We start from the raw sequence: 20,702 nt of genomic DNA on the forward strand, positions 1-20,702 counted from the left end.
GAACTCATACCTCCCAGAAGGAAGAGGAACATCCTCCAAGGAGTCAAAAGACCCCAAGACCTGGAGACTCCTAGGTTTCAAGATCTGGTCACTTGCACAAATAGGATGTAACCTCCTTCCTCTCTTACTGCTCACCACAAGAGCCCATGGGTAACCTCCAACTGCCTCTGCTCAGGCACTCATCCCCAAGGCAGTGCAGCAAGGGGTCTGAAGCCCTTTCTGCAAACTACAAGTCCTAAGAAGCTGATTCTTCAGCCCAGGACATTGCTACTCCAGGGGCCTATTCTCTCTGAATCGGCAAAGAAGACTGCAACCTGGACCCCCAGCGACTCCCAGGGACCTGGGGCAGCTTGGTCCTCTCAGGCTTTTTTCTCCACTGTTGAAATGTGACTGTTTGACCAAGACAATGGCTTCCAAACTTCCCTCCAGGGTGCCTTAGAAAGGGCAGGCCCTATCAATCTATGGTTCATGGACAGCTACGAGCACAGCCCAATATGAAACCACAAACATACTAAAACCATTATAAGATCTATCTTTGTGATTTTTTTTTTACTTTTTTGTAACCCAATTGTGCTATTCTTGAGCACGAACCTTGTAGATGACAGTGGGGCACCTTTGCTGGGAGTTCTGCATGGCCTCTGGGGCTGGGGTAAGAATAGACATATAGTACAGGCTGGTAGTGCCACTGGCCTGCATCAAAAACCATTGTTCTCCCTTAATATTAACATGTGTAGACCAGATATTTGCTCTCCATTCCTGTCTATTCCCCGGGCTAGCTCACTCCTTTGAGATAGGTATGTGTGTCTGTGTGTTGCAAATCCCAGAGCTTGGAACAGCACCCAACAAATAGAATACCCAAGGAAAAGTCTGTTGACCGGACAGATGTCTTTGTGTGTGTGTGTATGTGTGTTGTGAATGTGTGTGTGTATGTGTATGTGTGTGTTTATGTGTGTGTGTCTGTGAGTGTGTATATGTGTGTATGTGTGTGTGTTTATGTGTCTCTGTGTGTATACATGTGTGTATATGTGTGTATGTATGTGTATGTGTGTGCATATGTTTGTGTGTGTGTCTGTGTGTGTGTTTATGTGTATGTGTGTGTATACATGTGTGTATGTGTGTGTATATGTTTGTGTGTGTGTGTGTGTGTGTGTGTGTGTGTGTGTGTGTGTGTGTGTGTGTACAGATATCCAAGGCTCCGGAATAAGATTCAATTTGCCCAAATATTAACCAAAGTTAAAGCACAAGTTTAAGAGACATCACATTGCCTGCAGTGAAAGGGAATGTTTCTGGGCGAGCTGGTGGAATGTAAGCATTCTTTATCTTAACAGCATCATAGCGATGTTATGCTCCTAGTTTCCATAATTGTATCATATCTGTGCAAGATGTTGATGGCAGGAGAAACTAGATGATGGGGGCTCTCTGAACTTCTCTAGCAACTTTCTTCTATGTGCAATATAAGGACAAAATAAAAGGCTAAGATAAAGAAAGTAGCCAAGCACAGTGATACACGCCTTTAATCCACCAGTGGGGAGACAGAGGCAGGCGGAGCTCTGTGAGTTCAAGGCCAGCCTGGCATACACAGTGAGTTCCCAGCCAGCAATCAATCAATCAATCAATCAATCAATCAATCGATACATTTAAAGCTGTTCCCATTCCTGGGACAATGATCTCCTGGTGATAATGACAGAACCTCAGCCTGTCCCAAGACCACACCAGTGATACAAAGTGTCCTCTGAAGTCAGACATGATGGCTGAGATCTGTAAGCCCAGCGTTCTGGAAATCCAAGCAGCTGTGAGTTCAAGACTGGCCTGAGTTTCTTATGTCAATACAAACACCCAAATAAGTAAGTTTAAAAAAAACAAACCAAGTAAAATAAAAATTTCATGTCTCTCTATGGTGCTGTCCCTGGTCCCCACTGTCCTTTTGGCTCTATGTCCCCGTAGATATATTGGCTTGGCCAACATCACGGGGCTGCCTGGACCATGAATGGTGAGGTAATTCACTATGACAGCTGAGCCTGGATGGACAGATTGTCCAGCATCTGTCCAGACCAAGTCCTGTGGTTGCTGCCAATCTTGTGAGATGTGGTGACTTCCTGAGGCATAGACAATTGTGGCAGCTTCCTGTCCACAAAGTTCCTCATATACAATAACAGCCAGGCCCCAGTTTTTCCATCTGAAAAGTGGGACTGTTTGGACTGAAGCAATGATTACAGAACTCTCTTTCAGGAGGCTCCTGGGTTCATCACAGGCCCTCGGAGATCCCTCAGGTGGGATGGGAGTGAACTTGAAGAATCCAGGCTCTTACTCCCGCAACATACGTGACATTTAACCTTGTTCCAGCAAGAACGCTAGCCTCTCCCTCCACCTTGCCTACCCTAGTCACTTGACTGTTGTTAACAGTCAGTAGGCAGGCTGGCATCAAAGGCCTCCTAAACTGCCAGGACTCCCAGCAGCCCCTCACAGCCATGCCCTCTACCCCTGCAGCTCCAAGAGCTTGCTCAGCGGCCCTCACTGAGAGAATTCGCAGCCCTCACTAAGGCCCGTGTCAGTCCTCAGAAACTGCCTGGGGCTGGAAAAAGAAATAATGGTCTCCCTGTGACTGCCCTCCCTCTCCTGAGAGAGCCTCAGGGAGGAGGCCCAGTAAGGAGAAAGAGCCCCTTCCCACTACTGGGGTTGAGCCTACTCTCAGAGGCCCATTCCTGTCTCAGAACGTCCAACAGGAAGATGCAGCCTCATTCTCCACAGCCCAGCTCACAGCCTGGCCCCTCCACTCCCTCCTGCTGTCCCATCATCCCCCTCCTCTCCCACCACTCCCTGGGAGACGTCAAGAGTGGCGAGCAGACCTGAGCTCCTCCGTGTGTAAGAACGATGCAGCAGGGTCTGCCCACCTGAAAATTGCTTTCCCCGGGTCCAGACAAAACAGCTGGGCATTGATGGAGTTTGCAGAAAAATTAATCAGTGCCAACTGGCAGCAGAGCCGGGCGCCGCCTGGGTCCCCTCCATCCTAATGCCTCCCGAGCTCCCACCTTAATGGCTCCTGACAAGACTAATTTGCTCGTGCAGGTGATTAGCGTGAGCATTATCACCTTTGCTGTGACTCAAGACACTTTGGGGGTGCTGAGGGTCTGCCTGGGGAAGTCGGCTCCCTGTGAATCCACCCAGGTGACAAATGAAAGGATGGGACGAGGGACGCGAGCTGGCGAGATGCTCAATGGCCGTTCATTCACTCACTCATCCGTTCTCCCACGCACAGGCATCCCCCAGCCCACTCTGAGCTGGGCCCTGCGCTTGGGGAAAGGCAGCTGCAAAGCAGAGATAACAGCCCATCCATCGAGGGGGCTCATGGTGGATCCATGGGGGCCCCCCGAATCTAAAGTGCTTAACAAGAGTCCGCGGGAGGCCAGAAGTCAATAAGCCACAGCTAATGCCACCGCTCCACAATCTCATACCACACCAAAACACCAAAATGATCATTAATCTCAATGCTGCTATTAATAAACTTAATATGTAAAGAATTAATAGCCCTGTGGGGAGCCGCACACGACGAGCTGGGACACGGGTCTCTGGGTGCCGAGCAGAGTCAATAACAAAGCTCACAAGAGCAAGAGAGGGCAGGCTGGGGCCTCTAGGGCTGGGGGCCCGGACTTTAAGCAGGAACTTGCCAGGCGGGAAATGGAACCTGCACTTGAGCCAAGGGACTGGTGTCTATCAAAGCTCAGGAAACAGGGCAGATCATGCTGTTCTGGGTTCTGAGCAGTTGGATATGGCTGAAGAGCTGGTGTCTGTGGGGAGAGGGGAAGCGGGCTGTGGCAGACAGTTTTACTCCTTCCTTGGGCAGCTGAGGGCTGAGGGCATTTATAGGATGGAGACATCACTGACTCCAGGACCTGAGCTCCAAAGCCAATACATACGCCTGCATTCCCTCTGGACCCTACCAGGAGCTGGGTAGGTTGGCTCTTTCCAAGCCCTGCTGGGTCCCTCTCCGGAATAGCCATGTTCTATGTCCCAGAGGGATTTTTAACAAATATGCTACACACAGCTCCAGCAGGCATCTGGAATGATAAAATCGCCCTCCTTGCTTGTCGTGGGTCGGGCCATTCAAACGCACGGGCACGCTCAGCGTCTGTGCCATCTGGGGGCGAGCTCTCCTGGGCCCACTCTCTGAACTACCACCTCCACCTCACCAGCACAGCCTTCCTGACACTCACTGTGTCACTGAGAGGGAGCCAGTCCTCAGCCTTGGGAGATTCTCCCACTGGCTAGAAGATTCCGGGCTTTCCCGGCAAATGTGGGGCACAGGGCTGGGGACCAAGGTCATGGAGTTAGCCCTGTCAACCTGGAAACATCCATAATCTAAGAAATGAACGACATTACCTGTCACCAAGAGGGTGACCAGGCACAGGAGAAAACGCCTGCCACTCTGCCAGGAGGGACCCAGGAAGGCGACCAAGACTAGACAGCAAACCATGGGAAAATGGATTTGCAAAGTAACACAGGAGCTGAGTCCCCGGCTGCCCAATAGGGAGAGGTGGAATTGGTGCCCAGGGACCAGGTAAGATGAAAGAAAGGAGCTCGTGAGGAGGGGACAGGATCGCAAGGACAAAAGATCGCTAAAATTTCAGCCACATTGAGGGTATTGGTGCTCTTGATTTATCTTGTTCTTCGAGCAAGGGTCCTGATAGATAGCCCGGGCTGGCCTCGAGTTCACGATCCTCCTGCCTTAGCCTCCCAAGTACTGGGGTGCCGAGCCTGTGCTACCGGACTCAGCTCTGCCCACGTCATAGACTTTTAAGGCAAGCTGGACTCAGCAGCCATCTCGTGCCACAGGTACTGATGGCTGTTCATGGCCCACACTCAGTCTGCGTCTGTGTGATGCTCACCAGCCTAAGCAGACCGGGAGCCATAGATCTGCCTTGCCCCCAGGCCCTCTGAACCAGGCCCTGTGACCTGAAACTGATGTTCACGTCTACAGCAGGGCACAGGCAGAGACTGGCCTTGCCTTGGAAAATGGGGCTGTGTGGACAAGCCAGAGGAAGGCCTTAATGATGTCATTTGACTCCTGTCTTCTCTGGCCAGGAGATGGTCTTCGAAAGACAATCAAGCAGAGGAACGGGAGCCCAGAACGGCAGAAATAGCAATAGCATGTTTCCCCCACACTCTGCCCTCCCATCCCAGTCCCCCACCACATGCCACTGAAAATTAAGGCCAAAGAATAAAAATGCCAGCAGGTAGCAGGTCTGTCTCTGACCCTGGAGCTTGCCTTCCCAGACACTAAAGGAACAAAGAGCCCTTTGCCAAACCCCACCTCTGATACCCTGAAGGGAGAGGGTTCTTGCTTTTTGGTTTGTTTCTAATGAATCGATACATAGAAACACTCAGGGCACTGCCTTGAGACTCAGTAACTGTGGCTGTTACAAGAACAAATTCTACCCATGTCACTTACATCCCGTTATCCTGGTTTCTTAAAGGCTCCAGCAGACAGAATTAGACAAGTGTGCTAAGGGTCTAGGGAGGCAGGCTTCATACCAATATCAGAAGAGAAATTTCATTCCTAAATTCTCCCGTGGAGGAGTGTTGTGGCATCATAGCCCCATCGCCAGGGGTCCAAGCCAAAACCACACAGCGTAGCCTAGGAAACGCCAGTCCAGCTATCCTGAGCTCTGGCAGTGGGTGAACAAACTGGCTTGGGCTCTGGCATTGTCTGACATACCAGAACCAGCTTCTCCTGGTGGTGTGTTGTAAGCCACTGACCCACCACTGGGCCGTCTACAGTCTTACCCTCAGGGATGTATTCCAGTTCTGGAAACTTTGGAGTTGTGGTGTTTCTAGTAAATTCCCCATCGCCAATATTCAGACTGGCATACATATTGAGAGAGGAGGTAGGTAGGGGTGGTCAGTCCTCCAAGTCAAGCCCCTGGGATGCTTCCCCTTCCACAAAGAAGGCAAGGACCAGGCCCCTGCACACATCCCTGCCACATACACAGGAAGGCCACATGTCCCCTGTGAACAACACAGGGCCATATGAGTACCAAAACTCCACAAGAGACCCCAGATGAGCATCCTCAGAGGACCTAGAAACAAGCACGGCCAGGCTGTCCAAGTCACACAGCCTATTAGGTCCACTTTTGTAAACTCTTCTCCCTGACAAGATAAGAAACAGAGAACCAGAGCATTGTGGCTCTGTGTCCAAGGTCACACAGTAAGGGACAGCTTGGCTTATGACATCAAGCCCTGCTGTCTGGATTGTTCTTCAAAAGAAAGGGGAAAGCCAGAAAGTTGCTGGACCCCTTCCCTAGAGAAAGAGGCAGAGGTGTCCCTCAGCTCCCTGGATGGAGCCAAGATCAACCCCACAGCACTAGACAGCCATCTGGGCTGTGGCCGCCAAGTGGACCCTTGGAGGGGCTTCGGTGCTTGGGAGTGGCTCCCAGGAGCTGATCGATGCTGGCATTTGCAGAGAACAAACCAGGGCTGCAGCCAAAGGTAACAGAAACTGGGCCTGCTGGGTGCTTCCTGCTGGACCTCCAGCCTCAGACCCCTCACAACTAGAGCTGGCCATGTTGTGCCCACTGTTACTTTTCTCACACAGCAGGCCCCTGTGCATGCCAGGGTCTGGAGAGTGACAGGCAGGACGCAGCCAGGCCTGTTCCCTTAGGAGGCCCATTGCCCCTTCCAGCCAACACCAGCCAGTTAGTAGCTGGTCACACCACTGCCTCTGCATACCCTCTACCTCAGAGGACTGCTCCATATGGGGTGTCATGAGCAGGTTCAAAAGCTAGCTGCAGAAACGATACGGCAAAAGAGGGACCTCTCCTCCTACTTCTGTCCCACTCCCTCCCATCACCCTGGGATACACCAGACATTCACTCAGACCCTGTCTACCTGGGTTCCGATTTCTTCATCCATCCACCTGACACCTCTCTATGGCCACTGCATTCAGGGATGGCACAGAGGTGACCGTTCAGGTATCTCTGACACAAGGAGGAATAACAGGAATGGAAGGGAGCAGAAGTCCTAAGGGTGATTCACATGGTGGGCCACTCATGCATTTGCTGCCAGGCGTGGGTCCAATCTGCAAGTATGGTCCCCATGTGGCCACATGCAACCAAGAAAAGTTGTGGATGTAACGCAACACAAAACCGTAAAGCCTCCCTCACAGCTTGCTTTTGCTTTTGTTTGCATGACTCAGTCACATGCTTCTAGAGGTTCTGGAGGCATGAACTTTGTGGATGATGAGGTCACTTTGGCAATGTCAAAGTTTGAACGTGCCGAGACTATACACAGGTTCTAGGGTCTACACTGCCTTGCTCATACCAGCCTGCACTGGATAGTTTTATGTCAACTTGACACAAGCTAAAGGCATCTGGGAAAAGGAGCCTCAATTGAGAAAATGCCTCCCTCCATGAGATCTGGCTGTAAGGTATTTTCTCAATTAGCGATTGATGGGGTGGTACCAGCCCATTGTGGGTGGTACCAACCCTCAGCTGGTGGTTCTGGGTTCTATAAGAAAGCAGGCTAAGCTAGCCATGGGGAGCAAGCCAGTGAACAGTATTCCTCCCTGGCCTCTGCATCAGCTCCTGCCTCCAGGTTCCTGTCCTGCTTGAGTTCCTGTCCTGACTTCCTTAAATGAACATCTATCATGTGGAAGTGTAAGTCAAATAAATGGTTTCCTCCCCGGGTTGCTTTGGTCATGGTGTCTCATCACAGTGACTGAGACACAGTCCCATTCCAGAACTGCATGAGGGACATGCCACATGGATTAAACCCTCAAAATAATACAACATGTGGCAGATCCAAAGACTACAACCTTCCCCACCTACCTCTGAGGAGAGCAAGTAACTCTGCAGGACCCTCAGGGGACTCACAGATAAAGCACAATCGCTCCCACATGTGTGCCCCCCTCCCCACGCGTGCACGAGCTCGCACACACATACACACACATTCAGAGCCTCTGGTCGCCATTGGCACGACTACAGATGGGTGCCCATAATCCAAGCTCATTCGCTGGATTGTGGTTCCTAGAGCTGAGCCGGGACCTCAGAGATGTAAGCACAGACCTCCAGCTATGGTTATTAGAGCCGGGCCATGAAGCCAGCCACAACGGGGTAGTGCGGCTGTGATGAGGTAAATGCATCGGAGAAGCAATGGATACTCAAAGTCACCTGCATCTAATGACAAACCTCAGTGAGCTCATTACAGGAAGTTATGGCGTCACTGAGAAAGTACAAAGACACGGGACGCCACCTTCAAATCTCCACAAAGACTTGGAGCAGAAGAGAAACGAGGCATTCTACAGCTGCTATGAGGGGTAGTGAGCGTCCTGCTCCTACAAGCATCCAAACAAAAGGCAGATGAATTCCATAAGGAGACTCCAGGGCAGGCTGAAGGTCTCAACCTCCAAGAGGCTTCCCACTTACAAAACGTACATCACCCCATGCCGCCCACACATCGCCCCCATGCCGCCCACACATCGCCCCCATGCCGCCCACACTCCCCCAGTCCAGGGACCAACTCACCCACAGGAGTGTCTTCACTGATGAGCAGGTACGTGTCAAAGAAGTGATTGGTGAAAAAAGGTAGTCGGTTCACCTGGCCTGCAAGACAGAGGTCAAGGTATCAGCCTGCTGGCCTCTGCCAGCTCTATGTGTCCTACAGGGTGACCCTGAGTGGGTTTCACGGCACTGAACATGTACTGCACACACCAACGCCCCAAGACAGTCAGCCAGGCCACAGGTACCTGCTGAGCACCAGTTCATGGAGACAGGCTCTGAGCATGAAATGCACACCAGAATTTTAACACTTTGACCCTCCCCCCCAAACTCTGCGGGTACCATTTTCACTAATCTTTAACATTGATGCCACATTGAAATATCATCTGGAATACCTTAGATAAAGTGAAATATACTATTAAAATGAATTTCACTGCTTCTTTTTACTTTTCTAATATGGCTCCTGCAAATCTCAAGCTCACACCAATGGGCTGTGGTGGCACTGGGAGGGGTGGGGATAGCTTCCCCCGTCTCTTTTCTATTGATCTGGCCCCCCTTAAACTCATGCCAGGTTCCCAAAGGGTAAGGAGCTGGAGTCCAGGAGCGAACTGGGGACATAAAGGAGTATGAAATCTCTTCTTTCTGCTTAGGCAGTGTCTTAGTTAGGGTTTTACTGCTGTGAACAGACACCATGACCAACGCGACTCTTATAAAGGACAACATTTAATTGGGGCTGGCTTACAGGTTCAAAGGTTCAGTCCAGTATCATCAAATTAGGAGCATCCAGGCAGGCACGGTGCAGACAGAGCTGAGAGTTCTACATCTTCATCCGAAGGCTGCTAGTGGAAGACTAGCTTCTAATCAGCTAGATGAGGGTCTTAAAGCCCATGCCAACAGTCACACACCCACTCCAACAAGGCCACACCTCCTAATAGTGCCACTCCCTGGGCCAAGCATATATAAGCCACCCCATTCCACTCCCTGGCCCCCATAGGCTTGTTCAAACACACAGGCCACAGCATACTAGAAAATACATTTAGTTCAGGTTCCAAAGCCCCCTTACTCTATAGCAGTCTGAACAATGTTAAAAGTCCAAAGTTCAAGGTCTTTTTTGAGATTCATCCAATCACTTAGCTGTAGTCCCCAAAGCAAGACAGGAAACCAGCTGGGCAAACTCCAAACTCTGCATCTCCATGTCTGATGGCAAAGCGGTCTTCAGATCTCCAACTCTTTTTTCATCTTAGTTGACTGCAACAAACTTCTTTCTCCTGGGCTGGTTCTACTTCCTGTTAGCAGGTATCCCACAGCTCTGTCACCTTTAACATCTTGGGGTCTCCAAGTCCACTTCAACTTCACAGCTTCTTGTTCCAATGCCTGGGATTCACACATGATCTTCTGGGCTCCTCCAAATCGCTGGCATCACTTCTCCAGCTCTGGCCTCTGTAGCACTCTAGGCCTTGGTTAACCTCCACTGCTGCTGCTTCTTTTGGTGATCATCCCATGGTACTGGCATCTCAAATACACTGGGGTCTTCTGCTGCAATTAGGCTCTCAATAGCCTCTCGCGGGCTCTCTTCATATTACCTCAACTCCTTTGCATGACCCCTTCAGTCCTGGGCTGTCGATTGCAACTGAGGCTGCACCTTCACCAATGGCCTCTCACAGTGCCCAGCCTCAGTTGCTCTCCATGACCCCCTTTTGCCTTCAAAATCAGTACCACCTTGGTGACTCTTACACATTACCAAGTCCAGCTGCAGCCTGTGATACAACCTTGGCTATCTCTGGAACGCAGCTTCTTTGTGCTCTCAGAAAACATTTCCCAGAAGATTTCACTTCAGTGATGCTGGTCTCTTCTTAGTCACTGCTAATTTTTTAGCTCCACCTGACCAGCATCAATTGTCCCAGTTTCCTCCTTCTTCTCTTGAGTATAAAGCCAGAGAGGCATGCGGTGGAAGCTGCCAGAGTTGTGCTGCTCGCTGGAGCTAGAACATAGCCCCTTGTTCTACGACATGGCCAACAGCTTTCTGTTTGCCTTCACATTGCCCAGCGTGGCTTTCCGAAACTTGCCCCGCAGATTAACCTTGAACTCAGAGATCTCCATTGATGTGTCTCCCAAATACTGGGATTAAGGGCTTGTAACGCCATGCCTGGATTTAAGCTTTTCTCTACTTGGAACTTGCTCTGTTGCAGGCTGGCCTTGAACTCAAGAGATCTGCTTGCCTCTGTCTCCCGTAACTAAAGCTGTGTGCCACCAAGTCTGGACTGAGGTAGGCGGGATCTTGCCCCAAGGTCACCACTCCTTAAATCAATTTATCGTCTTTGAACACACAGTTCAGCTCCATTTCACTTCCTGGTGCCCCTTTAATCCTGAAACAATACAGTTTATATTTTTCCTTTCTAAGCTTGCTATGCTTGTTCAAAATGCTCTTCATGAGACTTAACCAGAGAGCGAAGTCTCTGCTGGGCCTTTTTGGGACTCCCTTTGTCGATGCAATTAATACAAATCTCTTTTTTTTTTTTTTTTTAAAGGAAAGACATTCTTGTAAAGATTTATTTATTTATTTTGTATATGAGTACACTGTAGCTGTCTTCTGACACACCAGAAGAGGGCATCGAATTCCATTACAGATGGTTGTGAGCCACCATGTGGTTGCTGGGATTTGAACTCAGGACCTCTGGAAGAGCAGTCGGTGCTCTTAACCACTGTGCCATCTCTCCAGCCCCCAATACAAATCTCTTTATCTCAGCCTCAGATAGGCTCTTTAGACTAGGGCAAAAACCAGTCATATTCTTCATCAAAATACCACAAAACAGTCTCCAGGCCACATACTGAAGTTCTTCTCCACTGAAACCTCTGGAGCCAGGACCCCACAGTTCAAATCACCCTCAACAACAAAGTCTTCTATATCCCTACCAGGACACCCCCACTGAACCCCATTAAAGCATTCCACTGCCTTCCAAATCCAAAGTCCAAAATCCATATTCTTCCAAACAAAAGCATGATCAGGCCTATCACAGCAATACCCCAGTCCCTGGTACCAACTTCTGTCTTAGGATTTTACTGTGAAGAGACACCTGGACTCCCTGCCCATTTCTGAGGGGTCAGGACATCAGCTGGCAGGGGGAAGTGGGGAGAGGGGAGAGGTGCTAAAAGTGCTGAGGACCAAGGTAAGCGAGTAGCCCCTGGTTGGGACAGAGAACATGACTTTGGACCTTAAAGCCAGGATTGACTTTCCTTCTACAACTCACCTACTGTTCCCCCACCCCCACCCTCTGTCTTAGACAGGGTCACTACTGCTGTGATGAAATACCATGACCAAAACAACCTGGGGAGGAAAGGGTTTGTTTTGGCTTACACTTCCATAGCACTGTTCATCAATGAGGGAAGTCAGGACAGGAACTCAAGCAGGACAGGGACCTGGAGGCAGGAGCTGATGCAGAGGCCATGGAGGGTGCTGCTTACTGGCTTGCTCCCCATGGCTTGTTCAGCCTTCATTCTTGTAGAACCCAGGACCACCAGCTCAGGGTGGGCACCCCCCACAATGGGCTGGGCCCTCTCCCATCAATCATTAAGAAAACGCCTTATACTTGGATCTTATGGAGGCATTTTCTCAACCGAGTTTCCTCCTTCCAGATAACTAGTTTGTGTCGAGTTGGCATAAGATCACGCCACTCATGTTATACGATGGTGGAGGCCTCCAAGCTCCCACCACAGTGATTTTGTCCCTGGAAGACATAGCCTTGAAAAATGGCTTTTAAGAGAACTCGTCTGACTGCCCTCTGCCCTCCCCTGCTCTGCTAATCCCTTCTAGTCCCCAGGATTCCAAGGCCAACAGCCCTGGAAACCCGTTGTGACAGCACAGTTCCTGCTTGCTCAGTGGTATGTGCAAGTGACTCAGGTCCTGAGTCTCTGCTAGGCTGCCTGAGTGGCATTCCCATCCCTGGGTACCAGTAAGTCCTAGGAACGAAAATTTAGAAATAAACCAAGCTGCTACAGGCAAGTTTTTTTATTCTAATCTCTATACTAGGGCAGTGTGCAGAAGGCAGAGGGCAAGGCCGTAAAAGGAGGCATCTGAATGGTGGGCCCAACACAGATGGACCATACACACTGCAGGAGTCACAAAGTCAAGCAGAGGCAGGAGGCATAGAGCATGCAGGGCGCTGACCCAAAAGGCAAGCTGTCCTCATGGCTAGGTGGGACCGTTCCCTCGGCTCATGTGGCCGCAAAGTCAGGCATGGCTTTATTCAGAATCATGGACTGGGTAGACACCGCATCAGGGGCGGAACTGAATTTGAATTTGTCAGTCTGGATCCAAGATGGCTGCCTTCCCAGACTTCTGAGTGATGAGGGGGGCACTTTCAACACCGATTTCTGTACCCAGAGAATACCAGAGTCCTCTAGCCCTATCCCAGAATAAGAAAGGAGCACTGAGAGCACAGGGAGCACAGAGAGATGTTCCAGGCATCACTTCGAAGTCTCTGGCTGGAAAAAAAAAGGCCCGTCTAGCTGCAAAGGGTCACTGCTGTAGGAACTGCCACTGGCCGCCAGGAACATTAGTGTCTGCAGAAGAGTCAGGCCTCCTCTATGCCTGAGGTTCCTCAAACGCATCACCCAGGACACCGGGCCGGAAGGGGGTCAGAGAAGTCTTGCCTCTGTCCAGTCACAGAGCAGGGAGCCCATGGAGTCTATGGGAAACAGGTTGGGGGAGGGGACGGGAGGCTATGGCCCAGAAATGACAGATTGAGGGAATGGAACAACCGTTGAGGGCCTATCTCACTTCTGCCTCCCTGGGATGGAGTAACAGCTCCTTCTGGGGAGTAGGGTCCTCAACAGGGGAGGGCCATGTGACCTAGTCTGGAAACCAGAGAAGAGCTAACATCACAAGATGAATGGCAGCAGAAATGGGAAGTCACGCGCCCTTCAGCCCCCAAGGTCAGGCACCACCCACACACCGTGCTAAAGGAGCCGCTCTGGCTACTTAGCAAACGCAGATGCAGTCGGCAAAGCAAGCCAGCACAAGGGCAGATCACCTACGCTTTGCCACGGAATTTGCTGGATGGCCTCGGGAGACTTGATAGGCTCCTCTGTTTTCTGTGCCCCATTCTGCTCCAACCCAAGAAAGAAAGGTAAACGCTGGTAGCGAAAGGGCGAGCATCAAGCAAGCGTTCATCCGGCACCCGATGTACCAGTCAGGCTTGGTGTTCACATTGATTCATGGGATGGAGCTGTGTTGCTCCTGAACTGTAGACAAAGAAAACACCGTCCAGGGACGCTCGGAAGCCTGCCCAAGGGAGCCTACAGGCTGAGTGTAGTGTGCCGTGCAGAATACCTGAACAGTCTTTGAGAGCTCAAGGGAGGCAGCCATCCCCCTGAGCAAGCTGGGAAGAACTCGTTGAACAGTTCGTTATACCTGTGGCTTTTAATGGACAGACAGCTGTTGTAACGAGGCAGGAAAGGGCATGAGTGAGTGTCTAAGCTCAGAGTTCTACAAGAGACAGAGACAGGGTCCTCACTTCTAACAAGCCATCTAATGAGCTCAGAGACCTGCATAGAGCTGACCAGAGGTGGTTGTGTGATATTTAAAAAAAAAAAAACCCTCAGATTGAATAACCCTGGGCCCCCACCTCTCCTCTGTGAAAGGTTCTAAAACTGTGTCTGCTCTATCTCTGAGAGCCTATAGCTGTGTCCCAAGCTGCTTGAATAGGACTGAGCTCCCTATTGCTGGGGACATTCCAGTAGGGAAGGGGACAGGAGAGGAGGCTGCCTTCACAGCGCGATGCTAGCAAAACTCCAACAGGTGCTGGTGCAAGGCAGCAGTGTCTTCCAGAGCCCCAAGGCTCCCTGGAGTGAAGGAGCAGAAAGAGGGTCCCCTCTGGGAATGTGCTTGCCTGCGTCGCCAGGCACGTGGTGCCTATAGCTGTTCTCTGAGGACACCCCGGCTCCTGGGGGACCCTGCATGGCATGCCTACAGTCCTGGCCTTCCTTCAGTGCAGCCTCCATGTTCCTTTCTATCTGATACCCAAGTGGCAAAGGCAAGGTGCCCAGGCCTTCTTGGTGGGCAACCATAGCACTGGGGGAGGGGGAAGATTCTTACAAGAAGGACAGTTCTGGGCTATCACATACCTGTGCTCTGGATATCCACAGGCATTCCCATCATGCGTCCCACATCCCACCCATGTCCAGATACTCCCCACCCCCACCCCATTCCCACACACCAGCTCCTCTAAAACAACAAACGACATTGGTTCTCAAAGACAAGACAAAACAGCTTTCCCACCTGGCTAGATGGCTCCCACCCGGAGCCCGACTGACTTCTCTAGAGCCAGGGATGTCCCTGTGAGTACATCCTGCCCTGCGTCCTGTTACCTTGCATATTCTTCCCTGCTGGATGAAGCCCCTGGCATGGGAGTTGATGCTTTTACTCCCTAGAGGTAGCATACTATACACATAGCATCACACAGTAGGTACTCAAAACATGGTGGAACAGAGCTGTGGCCACTCCCCTCAGTCCATGACAGTTCACAGCTACAGATCATGGAACCTAAGAATTTCTCAAGACTCCTCCATGGCCCCATGGGCCTGGGCCTTGGGGACAGCCAGTATTTTCAGTCCTGTACAAGCGGTAGGAGGTAACGGAGGGAAATTTGTCCTCATTCACTCTCTGGGGGCCTAGAATGTGAAGTCAGGCTGCTGGCCTGAGTATCCTGAAGCCTGGCCTCCCAAGCACTGGCTGGTATAAATAATCAAAGAGAAATGGCACTTACCCCAGGATCCGGACACCAGCATGAGAAGCCAGAGCATGGCACACCAAGTGACAGGGGGGTGCCTCATGGCTCCTGGGAACACAAACAAGGAGAAGCAGATGAGATATAAACTCCTGGAACCCCTGCCAGAATCCCACCTCAGAAGCCCCAGGAGAGCACAGCCTGGGAAGGGGAAGAGAGAGCAGCTCCCGTTAGGAGAGGGTCTGGGCCACCACTCTCAGCCTTGTCTGGGTCTGGATGGATTGCAGGGGTCTTGGAGGACTCGGGCTCTGCCAGGACTGATGTGGTAGACACACACAGAGTTCAGGGCACACAGAGGGCTTATTGGGGACACATTTAAGGTTCAGTGTTTGAGAGGGCAGACTGCCGCCGCTGCCTCCAGAACCCACATCCCGCAGAGCAGCGAGCATAGCACAGTCAGCTTGGGAAAGAGGTCAAGTACGGCATCAACCCGGAAGACGGAGCCTAACAAGTTCACCAAACCGCCCAGCCCGCAAGGAACAGCCTTCCACTTTCTCAGGCCCAGAGGACTATCTTCCAACCCAGGAGGGTGAGAGAAAAACTCAGGCCATGGCGTCCAAAGAGGCTCACAGAGAAACCGCAACACGCTTGTGTGGAAGCCCGGAGCTGGGCTCTAGAAAGATGTGAAGTCAGTGAGGAAGGCCCTGTCCCTGAAGGAGGCTGAAGGACAGTCACTCCTTCCCACCCATCACAGCATGGTCCCTCCACAGCAGGGGCTCAGAACACAGACCTCCCTGAAGCCTACATCCAGCTCTCCACAAACTGAGTCTGGGAATGGGGCCATGGTAGGCACCCGTCACCCTTCAGTAAGTGCCCACGGGGTGTCTTGTTCAGAAGCCGCCCCCATCCCTGGCTCTGAAGACAGCCATCAGCCACACAACACCTCCCTCAGGGATTCCCACCAGTATGTACAGTCAACACTGGGACACAGTAGATGGCTCACCTCCGCCATCCATGACCTAGAGGAGGAATGATGGCGGGCCCTGGGTGGGACTTTGTGGAGAGACTTCCACATCTGCCAATGTTGGCAGCCAGTTCACCAACTCAGTCTGGAAGGGACGGCTTCTCTCACTCAGCCCATGTCCTGAGCAGACAGTGAGGTGATTCCCACAAATGTACCAAACCAACGACGCACGACAGTCCACAGACAGATTTGTTTCTCCTCTCGTGTACAGTTAAAACACACTAATCACCTAAGTAAATGGCTATGTGGAGAAGGAAGTGTTTTCGAGCTGCGATGGTTTCTCCTCCATTCCTCAGCCTTTCCTTCTCTGTGAGTTTCATGTTAACAGCCTACCTTAGGGCCTCTGAGTCCAGGCTGGACAGAGCTTCCGATTTAGTAAAAAGTCTGGACGTTGGGTTTTTATATGAATCGAACACCTAAATATTGGTAGATGTAATTCAATCCTTAAGAAGCACTTTGTAAGCCAAACATGAGCCATCGAACAAGAGTGGATGCTGGCCTGGCACCCTCCCACCCCCATTTCTCACTGTGTTCCCACTCTGTATTGCCTTGAATCTCTGTAACTACTACCGATCTCTGTGGCAACTTGCAAGCCAGGGGTATGGAAGAGAGCTTGCCTAGAATCTGATTGTAAAGGGCTGGGGTGTGGATCAGAGGTACAATGTCTACCCAGACTCCAGCAGTCTGGGGCAAGGGTTTATAGCGCAGTGGTACAGCCCTTGCCAGTAAGGGGGAAGGGATGTGACTCAGCGGTAGAACCTGCCTAGAGTCGTCACTGAAGAGCTAGATGTGGCTCAGTGGTAAAGCACCTCGCTAGCATATGAAGACCTGGGCTTCATATCCAGCTCTGAAAAATATTTTAATTAAAATGTAAAAGTCGCCGCTCCCCTCCCCCGTGACATTCATAGATGACCCTCCAGGCCTATGTGACTGTCTCCTTTTCTTTAGGTGCTAAAAATAGTTAAGCGAGCAGGGATTTCCTACAATAGAGAGAGCTCTCCCCTCTGATTTCCTACAATAGAGAGAGCTGTCCTCTCTGACACGCATCTGAATTCTTACCCCACAGGCGAGGCTACTGTGGGGTTTTTTTCCCCTCTGTGGGCCTGTGTCAGGGCTGTGGTCCTCCAGCCAGAGCATTGCCAAGTCAATGAAACACAACCCCCAAGCATGTATGTCTGTCTTTTGGGAAGAGTGGCAGCAACTCTCAGTCCCTCCGGAGGTGTGCAGCAGGATCCCAGGTGCAAGGGATCCCTCTTTGTAAATGGCCGCCAATCGGACTTGTGACAAATGGCCTGTCCTCCTGACTTCTTGCATTTGCATTTCCCTAACTACCGGTGAGGTTGAGCACTTTCTAAATGTTCCAACCACTTCCCATCTGTTACCTCGAATTATCCGCCGGGTCCCGAAAAGAAGCCAGCCAGCCTCGCGTACATTATCCCTGATTTACAGCTGGAGAAACCGAGGCACAGGGCAATTGGGCGCCGAGCTGACACCTCGAGGTGAGTGACTGTCTTTAGGAAGAAAAAGAATCTGCCTTCCCAGACCAGATGTTAGGAGAATTAAACATCTGTTAGGAACATCACCCGGAAATGGCTGGGGAATTCGCACTGTGCTGCTGGGAGCCTCGGGAAGTTTGTAGTGCACACAAAGAGGGAGGAAGGAAGAAAAGAACTGGGTCGTCCTGAGACAATTTCGCCAGCCAGGGCTTTTTACTAGTGTCTCTTTAGTCAGTCTTCTTGAGTATCTCAAAAACAAGTATTATTGTCTTCGTTTACAGGTGATGAGATTGTCACTAGGAAAAGTCACTATGGGGTGAAGCATTCGGCTGGTATGCCACCCCACCATCCTCTACGACTCCCTTTCGTTACACGTATTATGTCTTTGTATGTGTGTGTGTGTGTGTGTTGGGGGTTGGGGGAAGTATACATAGATGTGCTCACACATGCCTGGCCTATGGAAGCTAGAATCCTACAACTGGTGTTCTCCACCGTATTGTTTGAGGCAAGGTCTCTCACTGAGCCTGGAGCACCCAGTTGGGATAGGCTGGCTGGGCAGTTGTCTTTCCCCACGGCACCTCCAGCACCCAGCCTACAGATCCATGCTGCCACACCCAGCTACTACAAGGATACCAGGGATGCGAACCCAGGTCCTCACAGTTTACCCTCTGGGCTATCTTCCCAGGCCTGCTCTGTGCTGTTCTTTCTAGGTCGTCTTGCTTTATAGCCAAGGTTGACCTTGAACTCACAAGCCTACCTCTACCTCCAGAGGACTGAGTTTACAGCAATGCATTCATTACAACCCCAAACTGGTCTTCTTCCATATGAGAAGGTGGCCCCTCCCTGCAGGAGCACCCGTGATTAGCAAGGAGGAGCTTTTGCCCAGTGGGAGCACCTGACACAGTTCACAGGCCTGCATGACCCATGCCCCACCCCACAGGGCCCACTCAAGGCCACTGCAGCGTTCTAGGATCCAATCTCCCCCAGGAAGGTGTCTGTCCATAGCCTTCTCTTCTCATCCCATCAAACTGGCTCAGTGTCCCAGCTGTCAGTCAGGGAGACCAAACACAACCCTCCCTCTGAAGACTTACATTCTCAGTCTTTGTCCCTAGTGTGAGACCATGGCCCACACTTTAACTTTATAGCATCCAAAGGGTAAAAGCAAATGGCCTGGCTAGAACTGGTTCATACTGGTCTTTGATGGTCCCTGAAGCCCAGATCTCATTCTCCTTTGGCCCCATCCCTTTGGTAATTTATATTCTACAGATGAGATGGCTGTCTTAGTCAAAGGTTCTATTCCTGCACAAACATCATGACCAAGAAGCAAGTTGAGGAGGAAAGGGTTAATTCAGCTTACACTTCCACATTGCTGTTCATCACCAAAGGAAGTCAGGACTGGAACTCAAGCAGGTCAGGAAGCAGGAGCTGATGCAGAGGCCATGGAGGGATGTTACTTACTGGCTTGTTCCCCTGGCTTGCTCAGCTTGCCCTCTTATTGAACCCGGGACCACCAGCCCAGGGACAGCATCACCCACAACAGGCTGGGTCCTCATCCCTTGATCACTAATTGAGAAAGCACCTTACAGCTGGGTCTCATGGAGGCCTTTTCCCAACGGAGGCTCCTTTCTCTGTGATAACTCTGGCTTGTGTCAAGTTGACACACAAAACCAGCCAGTACAATGGCCCAAGACCATCACAGCCACAGGCAGTGTGCAGAGTGGGGCCTGGTTTGCACACGGCTGTTTTGATGGACGCTGTCTTTGCCTGCAGCAATGAGTGGCAGCAACCCCCTCCCCTCTTCCCTACCCCAGGAAAGTCCAACCTCACAATGCTCTGAACAGCTGCTGCTCCCCAACCTCCAGGCCGTCCCCCTTTTCACACAGCCTGCCTCTACCACAGGCTGCAAGTTCCTACCCTGGAGATGTGGTCAGGGCACCCCATCACCTCTCCACACTAGGCCAGAACACACGCATACCCTTCATGCTGGGCTTCCTGCCTAGGCCTTCGAGTTGCCAGAACCATTTACATGCAGGGTCACAGGCAGCTACCCCCAGATCTTTCAGGTACCTGGCTTAGCGATCCTTCACATACAGAGGAAATCTTCCAGGAACTTCTCCAATAACCCCATTGCCAAGGAGACACGTAGTCAGGCCCTAAGACACTCCTGCCAATCTTACACCAAACTCTATGGATGAACGGGCACCAGAGCATGGCTGTAGACATGAGCTAGGGGTCAAATGAGTGCTACATTCTGGTACTGCCTAGGGCCACCCACTTAGAGGATCCCAAGGTACCCATGAGAGCTACACAGATGATTCCCAAGATCCACGATGCTCATGTTTATTCAATGTGCATGGTGTGGCAGGCCTTCTACATGCTAGGCTCAGAAAAGTTAAACACCAGGCCTAAGGTCACCCAGCTAGTAAGTGGTCGGATCTGGAGTTAAACTCCATTCCAAAGTCTCGGACCTCAGATGTCGTGAGCTCAGACATGCCCCGGGGGAAGTGAAGGGTAGTAGGCAAGATTCTACGTCCACTTGACAGGCCAGTATATCAGATTTTGATTCTAGCATCCTAAAGGCAGGAGGCTGGGCCATCAGGGAGAACAGGAAGAGGGGCTAACAGAGGGGACACTGTGCATGCCTGCCCTGACCTGACCACTGCGTACTCCAGGATACAGGAAAGAGCGGGGGCCAGACCCTGCCTGGGGGGACCTGATGCTCCATGGGAGGGATCAGCTCAGAGTTGCGGGGTGAGGGGGCTGTGTTAGGAGCAGGGAGAAGCAGGAGACAAAAAAGAACAGGGCAAGGAAACACCCTGGGGAGTCACTGGGGTGAGAAGACTCTGAGGGTCACTGGGATCAGAACACTCCAGGGGTCACTGGAGTGAGAACACTCCAGGGGTCCTGAGAATACTCTGGGGGTCACTGGGGTGAGAACACTCTGACATGAACAGTTGAGAAGGTAGGA

The 20,702-nt window shown here is 51.3% G+C and overlaps 1 protein-coding gene across 2 annotated transcripts in view; it reads right to left on the reverse strand.

The window, feature by feature from the left end:
• Nucleotides 1-20,702, reverse strand: part of Cdh23 (cadherin-related 23) — a 382,621-nt gene that overhangs the window by 331,557 nt on the left and 30,362 nt on the right. For both annotated transcript variants that reach the window (XM_087596750.1, NM_053644.2), the window contains 2 exon segments: nt 15,254-15,325; nt 8,517-8,594 (listed from right to left, as the gene is read on the reverse strand). In XM_087596750.1, the coding sequence (XP_087452876.1) occupies nt 8,517-8,594; nt 15,254-15,320 (145 nt within the window). In that variant the 5' untranslated portion in view covers nt 15,321-15,325.

This window comes from Rattus norvegicus, chromosome 20 (genome assembly GCF_021556685.1).
Source record: "Rattus norvegicus strain SHRSP/BbbUtx chromosome 20, alternate assembly SHRSP_T2T, whole genome shotgun sequence".
Classification (NCBI taxonomy): domain Eukaryota; kingdom Metazoa; phylum Chordata; class Mammalia; order Rodentia; family Muridae; genus Rattus; species Rattus norvegicus.